At 52.5% G+C, this 14,749-nt stretch overlaps 5 protein-coding genes across 5 annotated transcripts; 3 read left to right on the forward strand and 2 right to left on the reverse strand.

Moving 5' to 3' along the window:
- Positions 1 to 930: 930 nt before the first annotated feature.
- Positions 931 to 3,138, reverse strand: SEC63 (secretory subunit; the record flags this gene model as incomplete). Its single annotated transcript, XM_064833559.1, has 1 exon — positions 931 to 3,138. The coding sequence occupies one exon, from the start codon at positions 3,136 to 3,138 to the stop codon at positions 931 to 933; it is 2,208 nt and encodes a 735-aa protein (XP_064698520.1).
- Positions 3,139 to 3,702: 564 nt separating this feature from the next.
- LTS14_000850 (uncharacterized protein) lies at positions 3,703 to 4,953 on the forward strand (the record flags this gene model as incomplete). Its single annotated transcript, XM_064833560.1, has 2 exons — positions 3,703 to 4,198; positions 4,250 to 4,953. The coding sequence occupies 2 exons, from the start codon at positions 3,703 to 3,705 to the stop codon at positions 4,951 to 4,953; spliced, it is 1,200 nt and encodes a 399-aa protein (XP_064698521.1).
- Positions 4,954 to 6,667: 1,714 nt separating this feature from the next.
- On the forward strand, positions 6,668 to 8,384 carry LTS14_000851 (uncharacterized protein; the record flags this gene model as incomplete). The annotated part of the gene is made up of 5 exons (XM_064833561.1): positions 6,668 to 6,888; positions 6,949 to 7,270; positions 7,327 to 7,481; positions 7,533 to 8,160; positions 8,214 to 8,384. 5 exons carry the CDS (start codon positions 6,668 to 6,670, stop codon positions 8,382 to 8,384), a joined length of 1,497 nt encoding a protein of 498 aa, XP_064698522.1.
- A 1,319-nt stretch (positions 8,385 to 9,703) lies between these two features.
- LTS14_000852 (uncharacterized protein) lies at positions 9,704 to 11,303 on the forward strand (the record flags this gene model as incomplete). Its single annotated transcript, XM_064833562.1, has 2 exons — positions 9,704 to 9,951; positions 10,010 to 11,303. 2 exons carry the CDS (start codon positions 9,704 to 9,706, stop codon positions 11,301 to 11,303), a joined length of 1,542 nt encoding a protein of 513 aa, XP_064698523.1.
- Positions 11,304 to 11,453: 150 nt separating this feature from the next.
- On the reverse strand, positions 11,454 to 14,069 carry LTS14_000853 (uncharacterized protein; the record flags this gene model as incomplete). Its single annotated transcript, XM_064833563.1, has 1 exon — positions 11,454 to 14,069. The coding sequence occupies one exon, from the start codon at positions 14,067 to 14,069 to the stop codon at positions 11,454 to 11,456; it is 2,616 nt and encodes an 871-aa protein (XP_064698524.1).
- Positions 14,070 to 14,749: the final 680 nt, after the last annotated feature.

Raw genomic sequence — 14,749 nt, forward strand, 5'->3', positions numbered from 1 at the left:
GTGCTAGATTCATCACGATGCGACATGGCTTGTCAAGGTGGGTGATGACTCGATGAGGTGAAGAATGTAGTAATTGTTCAGACGGTCGAGAATGAGCTCTCACAGCAGCATGGCCCGTGCATCGCTTTCGCCACCGCTTTGGCTCATGCTCCACCCCGAATGACTCACATATCAGGCTTCAAGACCCGTACGACAACCACGCCCAGCGAAAGATCTCATCATGAGTCTTGTGACCTGACCAGCGAAGTCGGAAGACTAAGATATGAGTCGGGATGACACGACTATCTACCAGTGAAAATCCATATATAGCCAAAGGATAAGTACTTGCACCCGCATCCCTCTCAAGCACATTTCCACTAAAAAATTTCACAATACCAATATAGACGACATGGGACAAAAGCACAATCGCAAGCGTACACGCCACCACTCCATGCGTTCAGGACGAAGAACGTTAGAGCTGGAGCCATCACCTATTCAACCTGCACCACTTCTATCACATGGTAGCTCCGCTATACCAGCAACACGATCGGTAAATTGGTCTTACGCAACATCATGTACAAGTCCACGCCATAGATTCGAGACGGCTGCAGATCGCGAGCGGAGGATATTTGGGGGAGTGGAAGGCGAGGACGACAGGACGACGGAGGCTGCGAAGTTGAAGGGCGCAATGCTCGACGTGGTACTCGGATTGTTCAATGGCGTCGATTTCGACGAGGATGGGATGATGTAGCTGCTTCTGTGCTTGCTTAGCGAAGGCGCTTGGGTGATTCGGGAGACCAGACCTGGATAGAAGGACTTGTGGCGACACACCCTTGAACAACAACTTGGATAGAAATATGATGGACGGCTAGAACGCATGTACACCAGCCACCGCAGCGACCAAAAGTCTACCGACCCACTGTTGACCCATATAGCTGTCACTAATTTGTTTCACCACCAAGCACCCTTCTTCTTAGCAGCTTCCTCATCCGAATCCGTCTCCGTGTCCGTCTCAGACACACTCTCCTCATCCTCATCAGTCCCACTCTCATAATCGCTCTCCTCACCCTCACCCTCCTTCCCACCCTTAGCCTGTATAGCCTTCCTCTGCTCATCCCTCCTCCTCTGCCTCTCCGCCCTCGCAGCCTCCTTCGCCTCCCTTTCCGCCGGATCACTCGTCGGCTGTCCTCGCAAACTAGCCATCTGTCCCGCAATACTATCCTCCTCGGGCTCAGAGATGTCGTCTTCCGCGACTTCCTCCACGTCCGCAGGGATCGAGGCCGGGTCGGCGATATCCATTATAGCATCCTGCTTGTGATCGAAACCAATATAGCTGTCGCAAATGACATTCATTTGAAATCTATACTCTCCCGCTTGCGGCGGAGCCTGGAATTGCATCTTCAAGGTCACGACCTCGAAAGTGGGTTTCAGACTCCCCTTCCCATCGTCCTCGAAAGCCATCTTATCAAATGTGCTGAAGGTGAAAGGCGGTACGGCAATCTTGCCTTGTCTGTTATCGGCCAAGAAGATATGCCAGCGTGGACTCCGGTCTTTGGCCAGGTAAGGGGCGTGCGCGAAGGGTATAGGATGTTGCTCGATTTCTTTCTTTTGCGCTTCAATGTCGCCTTCGGCTGGGTCGATGTCCTGGAGATCAGAGTCCTTGAGAGGTGGGATCGCAGAGGCGGGTGTGCCGGGTGGAATGAAGCGTGCCTTGACCACGAACTGTACCAGTGAAGATGGTAGTAGGTGCTTTTCACCCTGAACCTTGAAGAATGCCTTCTCGATTTTGAGGAGAGGAAGTTGTTTTGCCACACTTTCTGCCGCGCTCAGGTGGTTCTTCGAGAGACCGGCTGCTGTGGCCAGCGCTTGTCGTTGTTCGGCTGGTAGTGCCATAAAGTTTTGGATGGTCAGGTGTTCTTTCTTGGCACCCGCGACCGTCTTTTGCTCGATGGTTTGCACGGTACTGGGCGTGAAGTGTGGCAGCTGCATGAGCGGCAGGCGATCTGTGCCTGGCGCTACTGCTTGCACTAAACTTTGGCTTAGATGGTACGAGGCCAAGACTGGCGATGTGAAGCCATATGCTAAAGAGATTGAAACGAAAGCCTCATTCATCTGTAGAGTCGTAGGAGCCAGCTCGTACTTCTCAGCCTCAAGGCTCTTGTCATCCAGCTCCAGTCTTGAGAGATATGCCCAGATAAGAGCCAATGTCTTGCGTCTAGCTGCCTCCTCAGACTCCTCCAGCTTCCTCTTGTCCTTGGCCAGCATACCCGTCTCCGAGCTGTCCGCAGCCTGCAGCTTCTTCTCCAGCTTCCCCAGTCCAGCATCTGCATTCGCACCACTCAGAATCTCCTTGTACTCCATAGCACTGCTGACCGCAGCCACAACATCACCCTCATCCATGCGCTCCTTGAACTCCCTGAACATGTTCCCAGCCGTTGTGATCAGCACCTTCTCCTTAGTAAGCTTCTGCATACCATACCACCACTTCCCAACCAGCCACGGCAGACCAATACCCAGCAGCAAACCATAGAGAACCAGCACATACTTTCCACTTCCCTCGGCAACCAAAAACTGCGGCAGCGCAATGCCGAAACTAGTCGACTGCTTCCCATCCGGATTGCCATACTGCACATAATTATTTCTCACCTCCTCGTCCGTCAAAGCCTTGTACGCCTTCACAATCTCGACCCACTGATCATTCACACTCTCGCTCGTCTCATTGAGCGCAGGGTTTGGCTGCCGCTTATCAGGATGCATCGTTACCGACAATCTGCGATATCGGCTATTGATCTGCTTCTCGCTCGCACTGAGGCCGACATCGAGGATATCGTAGGGATTCCAAATCTTGGGTTGGGCACGTGCAGTCACGGCCATGAGGTAGACCATCCAGGCTATAGTTAGCCATCCTGAGACGGCGAAGAGGATGCGTTTGAGGCGGAGTTCTTTGCGTTTTTGCTTGGCGCGTTGGGTGTCGATTATGTCCGAGTTGTCTGGTTGGTATTCGGAATTGATATGTGCAGCTCTCTTCGAGGTGGTGGCACCGTCTGAAGGGGCGCGGAGTAGGGTGTATGTCAAGGGGATCGTTGTGAGAGACGTTATGGTCAAGACGAAGAAAGGGAAGAACTGCGCATCCGCATCGTAGTTGTACTCGGAGGACATTGTGCAGTTGTTTGGGCCAGGGCCGGAGAGTCAGAGAGGCTGTCCTAGCTCAGTGTCAAGTGTGTGGTCGAGGGAGTGTTGTGGCGAACGATCAACGCTCGCCTCTAGTGGTGCGTGAATGGAAAGCTGTGATTATTTCGAGATCATGAACTAGGTCTATGATAATTCCACGCACATGCAAATGCCACCTACACATCTGTGGAGGAGGGCGCCACTGCGGAACTGGTCCGCTCCGCAAAGAAGTAATAAGATGCATCAAAGCTGCGCTGCGGCATTTTCAACTACACGATCTACATGACATTCCTGACGATGTCCGCGGCTCTTGCAACGGCAAAGCCGAATGCCGGTAGTAGCATGATAACGACACTAGCGGTACGAGTGCCCTGGTTGACGGGGCGGAGAATATGAGGCCGGGCTGGAAGACAGAGGCAAAGATGCACATGATGCGCTGGAAGGCTCGACTGGTGAGCGACCACAGCCTCGTCAGTCAGCTCAACAGTTGATTTCTCGTTTCCATCGAAAACTCGAGGTAGCGTCCTACGATCAACTTCAACACAACTCACAATGCCATCAGACTTCGAACTAGTCTTCGGCTGTGGACCAGATCAGATTGTGCCACCAATGAAGACCTTAACATATGCATTCGGGACCGCGGACCAAGCTGAACATCCATGTGTAGGGTGTCTGCGATCTGGCTTCATTGGAGAAGTAGTAGAAGCCGCCTCACGCATGCGGCAGCGTGCTAAGACCGACAAGGCAGACCCGACATACGTAGAGACATTATTCCTGAAGTACAATCATCTGGCAGAAGATCTGGGACCGGGCGAAACTTCATGCCGTTTCTGTGATTTCATTCGCACGCGGCTCAAAAGGGCGGTCAAAGTCGACGAAGTGAAGAATAACCTTGAGAAAACGCCTAAGCTATTATTCTATTCCCACAATGACAGCGATCCTGGCATGCACGAGTATCGCGAGCACACTTTAAATCTTTTCGTTAGCCCAGTGGGGACATCTTCTGCTCTCGAATATGTGGCAAGCTTCTCGCTAGCTCCAATGCTAGGTATAGGGGCTCGTAGACCTGTTGACAAGGATACGCTAACAGCTCCATCAGATCACAGAGAATCTCGATCTGCCTCATATCCTCACTTGCTACGATTCTCCTCCGAGCATGCGAAGGATTCATCGGCGCAGCAGAGGTTGCGCGACTGGCTGAAAGCTTGCGAGCAGCATGAGTCATGCACAAGACATGGGCTGCTAAGTCTTCCAGCCAGAGTTATCGATGTCGGCACGCCTAAATCTCCTGCTTTGCGTCTCCACAGATCGCGCACGGAGGAAAGAGCGTATTACCTTACGCTTAGTTATTGCTGGGGCGGATATGATGATGTGAAACTGCTAGCTGGTAACCTAGAAGACTTTCAGAAATCTATCGATGAACACAAATTACCGCAGACCTATCGAGATGTTGTCTGGATGGCCCGTCAATTGAGGGTGCGGTACCTCTGGATAGATGCGTTTTGCATAGTTCAAAACGATGCCATGGACTGGAAAGCGCAAAGCGACCAAATGCATCATATCTACGGAAACGCTTACCTGACTATATGCGCTTCAAGTGCTTCGAGTCCCTTCGATGGCTTCCTTCACGAGCGAGGTCTTGACGGTTTTACGCACGTCCATGTTGGCGCCTTGTCCCATGCAGACGTCTTTTACCCCATCTACCTGACCTCAGACCGGGGAGGCGCCGCTCGGAGCCTCCATCACTCAGAATGCGGCGCCTTGCGTTACGACCCATTGACCTCGCGTGCATGGGCTGTATAGGAAAGGCTCCTCTCGAAGCGTGTGCTCTAATTCACCCAGGAAGCAATGATTTGGCAGTGCGGTCATGTCACTGAAGTAGAGAGCGGAGTGTCTACAGGCCCCCAGCGGGGTCTACTATCAGCGTTGCAGCACCGACCATCGCCAGAGGACCAGGCTGCTTTGAGAGAAGCTTTCTACGACACTGTCATGGATTACACAAACTGTAATCTGAGCCGGCCTCAAGACCGTTTGCCTGCCATCGGCAGCTATGTCGCTGCATTGCAATCGCTGTCCCCAGACATGGTGTACATAGCAGGGCACTGGGTAGAGGACATGGTGAGCTCCTTACTCTGGAGGTCCGCGCACAAGGGACGCAACAAGCTTCATCTGGCACCATCTTGGTCGTGGGCATCAATGGCTCGCAATGTGGCATCTTACAATTACGATCACTGCGAGCCTTTGGCTACGCTTCTGCGGTACCATGACGGCCAGGCCAGACACAATGAAGACGCAACTCCATTGACCACATTTCTAGAAATCTCAGCCCCACTCGCCACGGGCACGATCTCCTCCAGGCCACATAGACGAGAGGGGATATACGCGGATTATTTCCGATCGGACATGTTCCCGTTCGACGAAATCATGGTAACATCTCACCTGGACGATCATTTACCACTCGAAATGTTCACTTGCATTGTTCTACGAAGACGTAGAACAGATTTCGGGTAAGAACTACCATCTATACTACGGCCTAATCCTCCGAACGATCAGAGCAGACATTTCCACATTCGAGCGAGTGGGTAAGCTCACAGGCTCTGACATGCCTAAACCAGGACGAGCGTGCTTTCGTAATAGCACTTCCAAATTGATCTGAAACTCACACAACGCTCGGGAGCATCTGGATGAGGAAGTTCGCATGCCGTCGCCAGACTCATTACTTTATAATCGCGGCATCAGATAGCAAAGCACCGCCTGTGTGTGTGTGTGTGTGTGTGTGTGTGTAAACGGTAGCAAAAGCTGCGCTCTTGACCGATTCGAAGCATTCTCGGTGGCTCACTCATTCACAATTAGTGTCAGCTGGCTGGCGCGAGCTTCGAAGTCGATACCGTCGGCGGCGAACCAGAAACTGTCACCATCTTTGGATACGGAGAGATCCGCTTCGAATCTTGTGCTTACAAGATAGATCCACAAGGGACTATCGATGTTGAGCACATTGTACGTCTTCGATTCCACAATACAGTATCGCGCACAAAGTTGCTTGGCGTGCCTGCCAAATGCGGAGAAGTTCTTGGGCATCGCGTGGCATCCGGTATCCACCGATGATCACCCCAACGAGAAGAGGGCGCAGCTAGGCCTGGATTACCCGTAGCTGCATTGGCATGGACACGACACAGCACGTCTTTGGGGCGCCTGTGCTTGATTTCCCCTTGTCACGATCTTGGATGTTGGAGACCCTACCATATCGCTACGGCATAGCTTCGGTAGGAACAATGCCAGGGCTTGTCAGAGTTCCTGGAGTCGGGACTGTGAAACTCAGCTTCAAGGCATTGATAGTGCGCGACTTCTCGTGTTACTGAAGCTGTGCATTCTGATCCAGTTCAGGTGGCACATAAGATCACAAAACGCCGCCCGAAAGATTCCTATCCTGCAGGCCGCTTTGTCTTAGACATTCAGATCGTCTTGTTGCCTTCATTCAAGGCTAGTGTCCAAGAGTCGACGCAGTTCCAAGCCAACCATGACGGACCTCAAGCAGGAGCATGCAGTTCATGTTGAACAGCCGACCACATACGCGCCCGACGATAAGTTGCATCAGACAGTCACTAATGCATCTACCATCGATGGCGATGATCTTGAAAAGAAACAGGTCGCTGGCTTTGATTATTCAGGTGCCCATGAGAAGACCGATCCAAGGGAAATAGCTCTAGTGAAGAAGCTGGATCGGTGGATCATGCCGATGTAAGTTGAGCTTCGCTCTAGACATATCCCGAGTCCTCGATCAAACTGACTGACCCTCAGGCTATGGATCATGTACTGGCTGAACTATCTCGATCGCAACGCAATCGCACTCGCCCGCTTGAACGGCATGGAAGACGACCTAGGACTTGAAGGCTCACAGTACAATACTTGCATCTCGACCCTCTTCGTCGGCTACATCCTGGGCCAAGTGCCATCCAACATGCTTCTGACTCGCGTGCGACCTAGCTGGTACATGGCAGGCTTCATGGCGCTGTGGGCCATCGTGTCATCGATGACGGCGCTGAGCCAGAACTTCACTGGGCTATTGTTGACGAGATTCTTCTTGGGAGTTACTGAGGCTCCGTACTATCCTGGTGCTTTGGTATGTTCTCGTGGCATTCATCTGTATTCGGTTGAGCTGACTGGAGTCATGATTAGTACATTCTTAGCATCTTCTATACCCGTAAGGAGATCGCTACTCGCATTTCGATCTTGTATACTGGCAACATCCTTGCAACAGCCTTTGCCGGTCTCATCGCTGCTGGCATCTTCAGTGGCATGGACGGACTTGCCGGGGTGGAGGGTTGGAGATGGTATGTTTGACATCCATGATATGCAAAGATGCGACTTCTGATCGATCAAAGGCTGTTCATCCTGCTCGGCATCATCACTTTCGTGATCGCCGTGGCATCAGCTTTCGTACTACCCAACGACCCTACACAGACCTGGTGGCTTACAATAGAAGAGCGCGAGCTTGCCAATGGCCGTATAGTGTCCGACACGGTTGGTGGGAAGTCGAAGACCAGCACAGTCGCTGGCCTAAAAGAAGCCGCCTCCGATCCCAAGGTCTGGTTGTTCGCCTTCATGCAGCATATGCACCTGGCGGCGAACGGCTTCAAGAACTTCTTCCCGACCGCCGTTGAGACTCTGGGCTTCACGGACACCATCACCCTTGTGCTTACTTGCCCACCATATCTCATTGCTGGTTTCATCAGCATTGCCTGGTCATGGTCTAGTGGACGCTTCAACGAGCGTACATGGCATATTACCGCGGCTAAAGCCGTAGCCGTCTTTGGATTCGTCCTTGGCTGTGCAACGCTCAACACTGGAGCCAGGTACTTCTCGATGTGTGTCTTCGCCATCGGTACATATGCTGTCAATAGTATCATCTTAGGCTGGGTCAGCAGCACATGCGGGCAGACGAAGGAGAAGAAAGCCAGTGCTCTGGCGATCGTCAACACTATTGCCAATGCAAGCTTCATTTGGACTCCCGTACGTACATCCTGCAGTCGTGTGGCATCATAAAATGACACCTCACCCTACAGTACCTCTGGCCAAAGTCGGACGCGCCACGGTATGCTATCGCGATGGCGTCGAGTGCCGGTTTTTCGATCGCTGCCGCTGGCGCTGCTTGGGTCATGAAGGTGTGGTTGAAGAAGCTGAACAACAGGCTGAGGCAGACTGAAGACGAGACGATCTTGCGATACGCTTACTGATTCCGGGATAGCCAGTCTGCCTGCTGCACTATCTTGATAGATTTGTCGAAAGCGAGAGGGATGATGATTTGGTTGGGTATCCACAGGTGTCAGTCGTGGTACGGTCCGTTTCTGATATGAGTGTATGCTTCGTATCCAGATTGTTCCCGAGATGCCTCTCCCTTACTCCCATCACCATTGACAGCTTCCAACTAGAAGCTGAGCGGTCAACCATAAATGAAAGGTTATGCGCTATCCCTCGTGTCGTGGCTTCGAACAACCACAGCTGAAGATCGCGTTAATCTCTCTTACTGTACCACAATGAGCCAGACAAGACGTCTTGGCTAGATCATACAGTACAGATCATTGCTCGGCAATCTCACCATGAAGGACTGCTTTTGGAGTGTCGCTCCCCAATCGCAACAATATGCACGATAGCACAGACCGAGGTTCTCGATGCGGCTCGCACCTGCAGATCACAGAATCTTAATGTAAGACTGCCGCGTGGAGTTGGTCTCGGCGTTCTCCAGTCTTTTTCTCCTGAGCTCTGCGTTATCCTGATCTGACACGATTGCAGCCTTGAAAACGTTTCATCCAGCCGCGGGGAGATAGTCGGTTGACCGCGACCCAGATCTTGCATCAAAACACAAGGGGTTGTGCGATGCCACGCGGACGTCTCGGTGTGCAGCATAACTCCTAATAAGCGGCCGCAGGATACATTCGGACCTCTCTCGAAACAGCCTCTCTCGTCGACGCCGAAGAAAAGAAAGCATGAATAATACAGCTTGCTATTATTACTATAGACACATCAAACGTGCCTATTTCTAGCGCAGTGAGAGGGCGAAGTGACAGGGGCTCGCCGAAGGGACCGAGGGACCCAACGTAAGCCGCCCGCCACCAACGCCTGGAACGCCTCAAACGCCTCGAATCGCCATCGCGCCGTGGCCTTAATCTGTATAGTGCTTGTTACAGGATATGCACGATCCCGCATGCAATCATGAAGCGAGTGCCGATCACACGTTAAGTACTTTGGCCAGGAACGTGGTGTGCTGTCGCGTGGTGTTCCTGACGGTTTTGTGATCGACAACCACACTCAATTGACAGAGTTCCTCCCTTTCGTCTAGTCTTGCACAGCTGTAATTCGTTTGAAATACTTGGCGGGTACCAAGCACATCTGCCACGCAGGAGAGACTTTGCACTATCAGATTGCTCCGTCTGGACCGGGGATTGCGAACTCCTGAGTGTCGGACTCCTGCGGACATTTATAGTGTCATCCTCTGCTGCCCGCAGAGAGACACGGACATCATCTACTTTGACGACCGGGTACGACGACACCAGCCATGTCTATCATGCGATCGATGACCTCGCGGCTGCGAAAGCAGAACGGCGATGGTGGAGTTCGCAAAGCCTTAAGGCAACTTCAACCTGTGGAATCGATGAAGAATCTGGAGGAGGAAACAGCAGGGGACTACCAACGACGAGAGTTCTACCCTGTTCTGATTGGCATGACCTTGCAAAGCCGATATGAAGTGCTCGCAAAACTTGGCTGGGGAAGTGGCTCGACAGTCTGGTTCTGCAAAGATCAATTGTGCGTGTCCGAGCATTAATCTGCAACAATGGTGATCACCACTAACACTGCACTTCAGAACAAAACGCTACGTAGCAGTGAAGGTATGCACAGTCCAACTTGCTGCCGATGGAAGTCGACACGTTCAGCAACGATTGGAATGGAAGGCCTACAGCCGGCTCTCCGGCATGGAAACCACTCACGAAGGCGTGCGGTTCATCCGTGAAATTCTGGAACGATTCGACTTGATGGGACCTTCAGGAGCAGAACACCCATGCTTTGTTTTCGATGTTGCTGGTTTGCATCTGCAAGATCTGGAAAGAATCTACCCAGGTAGTCGACTGCCGATCAACCTGACCAAAGATGTTCTTAAGAACATTCTCAAAGCCATGGACTTCTTACACACTGAGGCTGGAATCGTACACACTGATATCAAGAAGGACAACATCTTCTTCCCAGCGAGCCAACGATGCTGTGCTCTGTTCGCTGAACGATTGGCAAGACAGAAACCGGCTGGTAAGCACGATGGGCAGAGCAATAACATCGTCTACAAGTCGGTCAAGTTTACGGATCTGCTCTCGAGTCAGGAGATGTCTCTCGGACGACCAGTATTGGGCGACTTCAGCGAAGCACAAATCATCAAAGACGGTCGATACGGACTTCCACCACGACTTGTGGGACCTGAGCCTTTCCGATCTCCAGAATCGATCGTAGGCATGCCACTGAATACTGGTCTGGACCTCTGGGCTTTCAGCCAAATGGCTTTCTCGATGATGTCTCATCGCTTGCTCTTGACAGTCTATGATAGCGATGGAGATTGGTCACCGACTATGCAACTCGCGCAAATGCAGGCACTAATGGGCCCACCTCCAAGAGTGATACTGGTGCAGAGCAGGTACGCTCTAAACTACTGGAATGACGATGGGAGCTGGAAACACAGCAATCGCCGAGGACCATCAGACTTCGACAACGAGCTCGACACCGCGCTCGAGACGGCTGACTCTGCCGCCCATGGCTACCTCATCGAGTTCCTCCGATGCATCTTCAAATGGCTGCCAGAAGAGCGTGCTACAGCTTCGAAGCTCCTGCATCATCGTTTCCTGGACGCGGCGTACGTGGACGATGTACCCTTTGAGCAGCCAGCCGCGGCGCCCGCTGTTCAGGAGCACCGGTATCAGCATCAGCCTCAGACTCGGCCTCAGCACAATCGACAGCAGTCTTTCCAGCAGGATCCTGAGAAGCTGGACCGGAATGTTGACCGGAGACCTCAGACTGCTTCAGCGGCAGGCAAGCCGAGCATGGATGTTGCGTGCCAGGAGTTGAAGCAGATGAAGAGGAAGCAGAGTGTGCTCAGGCGGGCGTTCATGGGCTAAACAGTTCGTGCTTGTTTTGACATGACGAACTTCAGTCTGAAATGGCGTGGGTGAGAATTAGGTACGCGAACATTGACTTCAATTTCAGTGATTATGATCACTAACGAGACGACTAGTTTCGGGTTGGTTCGACACAGCTACGGACTTCCACTACCAACCACGTTTCCTCGCACCGATGATGGCATTCAGACACTTCCCAACCGCTTCGAGATCACCCAACAGTGTGACATGACCACGTTCACTACTCACCACGCCATTCCTCACAGTGGTATAGCCCTCGGGAACCATGGCCGCTTTCGCAAGGACCACACCATCTCCAGATGCAAAAGCCAGCTCGTCATATGCATCCGCACGCTTGATGCCATCCCGTCCCTTCACTTTCGCACCATAGACCGTGGGAGTCGACTTGCCGTATATGACGGCTATGGGTGGGTATGCGTTCTTCGCCGCATGGGCGGGCTGAAAAGCGAGTTCTTGCTTGAACTTCTTGATTGTGGCTAGGGTGCGTGTGAGGTATGCAACTGCTTCTTCTCGTGGTATGGTGACGGCTGTGCGGACGGAAGTGGAAGTGTCGGCATCTGGAGATCGATTGAGGCCGGTGCGGTCGATATTGCCGTTCATCATCGTTTCTGCGGATTGTCCGTTGGACATACTAGAGGGCTCAGTGACTTGAGATGCGGCCTCGGTTGCTATTGAAGGCGCCTTGGACTGGTTGAGACTGTTCTTGCGGCCTGGAATCGGAAGACTAGGCAATGCGTTCGTCATGGAGCTCACGTAGCCTGCGAGACCTGTGGGCTTTTCTGGCGCCGTAAGAGGTGGTAGTGGTCGACCCACACACGGGGACCAGCGGTTCTCAATCCAATAATTCGGATCGAAGAAATCCACTGGGTACTCCTCCTTGGTATTCTTGTCGAAAAAGCATCTTCCATCCAGTGGCAGAAGCGCGAAGCTTGTGCGGATCGTGAAGTTGACTTGAGCCGTCAGGACCCGAGAACTCAGCAAGACTTCATCGCCATTCCGCATTGGTCCGAGGATGTTCACGCATGTATGTGGTACGCCAGCGTACACTACACCGCGGAACAGCTCAGGTCGTTGATTGACCGCATGTCGGGTGACAAGGCCACCAAGAGAGTGAGCAATCACAGTCGCGCCGCGTTTGCTTTTAGGCGTACCAGGACGATTACACTGGAGTCCTTCCAGGAACTCGATCAGCTTTTGACTCAGATATAGAGGATGTAGGCGCCAATCATATCCATAATCATGCACCCGCAGCCTCCTCTCATGTGCATTCTGACATCCTCGTAATCGTTTGAAGAGCCGTCGTGAGATGTCCACGGGCCCGATATGTGTTAGCATCCCTCCTGCTATCACTTTATCACTTGGTCGGTAATCGTCTTCTTCTTTTATGCCGAGTTCGAGGTCAGCTTTTCGCAGGTTCAGGCCTACTTTCACCGGCACCCAGAGTTGACGATGTGGTGGCTCGGCGGAGCGAAGGATGCTGCCGCGGTAGCCTCCCAGCACCACCACATCACCCTCAAGCTGTGCGAGAGCGCGGCTGAAGTGCGGATGTGTAGAGGGTTTAGTACTGTCGGCCACGGCATTCTTGGTGGAGTGCCAGGGCTGGCGAGTCATGGGATCAACTGGTTTGGCGTCATCTGTTATGATGCTACTGCTGTCGTTGCCGTCCTTCTTGCCGAAAGAAGCAGAACGTTCTCGCAAAAAGTCTGGCTTGAAGCTCGCGAGGCTGGGTAGTTTGATATTTGAGTCTTGCCAGCTGTCTTTGATGGCTTTCAACCGACTGTTGACTTGTTCTGAGACATGTTCGAAGCGCGTGTCGTCGCCCAAGGATGATACTCGTGATAGTGTACGATGTGTAATAAGTGATGTGTCGGATGCTGAGCGTCTGAGCTGAGATTGTCGAGATCGTACACGCCGGAGTTGAGGCCTGGTAGGCAGTTCTCCGATCGTGGCTTCGGCCTCTTCCTCTTCACGTGGCGACTCCACGCGGACCAAGTTCGTTACCATTGACTCGCTTTCGGATCGTTGGCGTACAAGCCTTCTAGGTTCACTGTTACGCAGAGATGATGGCGGGCCGGAAGTTGCGCTTCTTACCGCAGTAGAGTCATTGGTGCTCGCATCGGTGCTTGTAGAGAATGGGGAGCTTAATGAAAAGTGTCGAGGCATGGACGGGAGACTTGACATGAAAGATCGCTGCCAACTATCGAGGGTGGATTCTGTTGTGGCAGACGCTCCTCTTCGATGGAAAGAAGATAGACCGTCGCGTAGCAGTGACTTTTTCTTCTCTGGTGCTCGCCACGGTGAAGGCAGTCTGATCTGTGTCCCGCGTCGTGACAGCTCATGTACCGCCTCCCTGCCCCGTGCTGCTGCATTGTCCTCTTCTCCCTTTACTGTCGCTGTGGCATCCACACGATCCTTTTCCTCATCGTCTAGGACGCCCACATCTCCTCGTGGCTCGATTCCGGGCGTCTCCGCTTCCGCTATGCCATCCAAGCTGCTGCCGAAGAATCCACCTGCTTCCTCAATTGCCTGGGCTTTCTCGACTGCTGGAGTACGTGGAGAATTGAGGCGAGTCTGCTCATGACCAATACTGACACCTATCGCTGTTGTAGCATCGTCTTCTGGTCCTCCCGGCGCACCGGTCCCCTCATCCTCAGAAGATGTAGCCAGGTCTTGAGTAAGTAGGTCATTCAGGTGCAGGTCGGCCAGGGCTCGTGGTTTGCTTGTTGCTTGTGGATCATCAGACATGGTTGGCGTGGACTGTAGCTTAGTGAACACGATACACGACGCTCATGAACACAGGAAAGACATCCCATGGCATAAAACGGAAACAACGGAGCTCATCGGCTAGACAACGTGCCGGATATCCAGGAACGCCCAGCGCATCCGCTGCTCAGTGGAAGGAAGACATAGGAGAAAGTTGTGATGGCTACTCATATTGGCATTTGAGAAGGTAGAAGTCGGACGTGTCAGCAGGGTTGTGACCGTACAGGATACGACCGGAGGGATCCGCATTCGCGATTGTTGATGCAATGACGATGGAGCATCGGCTCTGGCTGGATCAAGCTTTCTGTTCAACTGTCAGCCGGTTCCGAGTGTGGCTTGGGTCGTCGATCATGCGTCTGGTCAATTATTCGTTTTCCGACCTGTCGTGTTATCTGTCCCGTCTGGGCGTTTATCCAAGTTTGTAAGGAGGGACGGTTCTGTAGATATGTAAGAACATGCCAACAGCAGAGCCAGGAGAATGTCATCTTCGAGGTCCGGCATGGTCAGTCGGGCTATCCTCGGTCGTCTACCCTGAGGCATTATAAGTAAAAATTGATACAGATTGTGGCATTGATTCGTCAAATCAGATGTTGAGTTTCGACTTCCATGATTAGCCTCAATGGGTAAGTTTGAATCGTTGGCAAATATCGTCGTGCTACGAA

This window comes from Recurvomyces mirabilis, assembly GCF_035927965.1.
Source record: "Recurvomyces mirabilis strain CCFEE 5264 chromosome Unknown scaffold_2, whole genome shotgun sequence".
Classification (NCBI taxonomy): Eukaryota; Fungi; Ascomycota; class Dothideomycetes; order Mycosphaerellales; family Teratosphaeriaceae; genus Recurvomyces; species Recurvomyces mirabilis.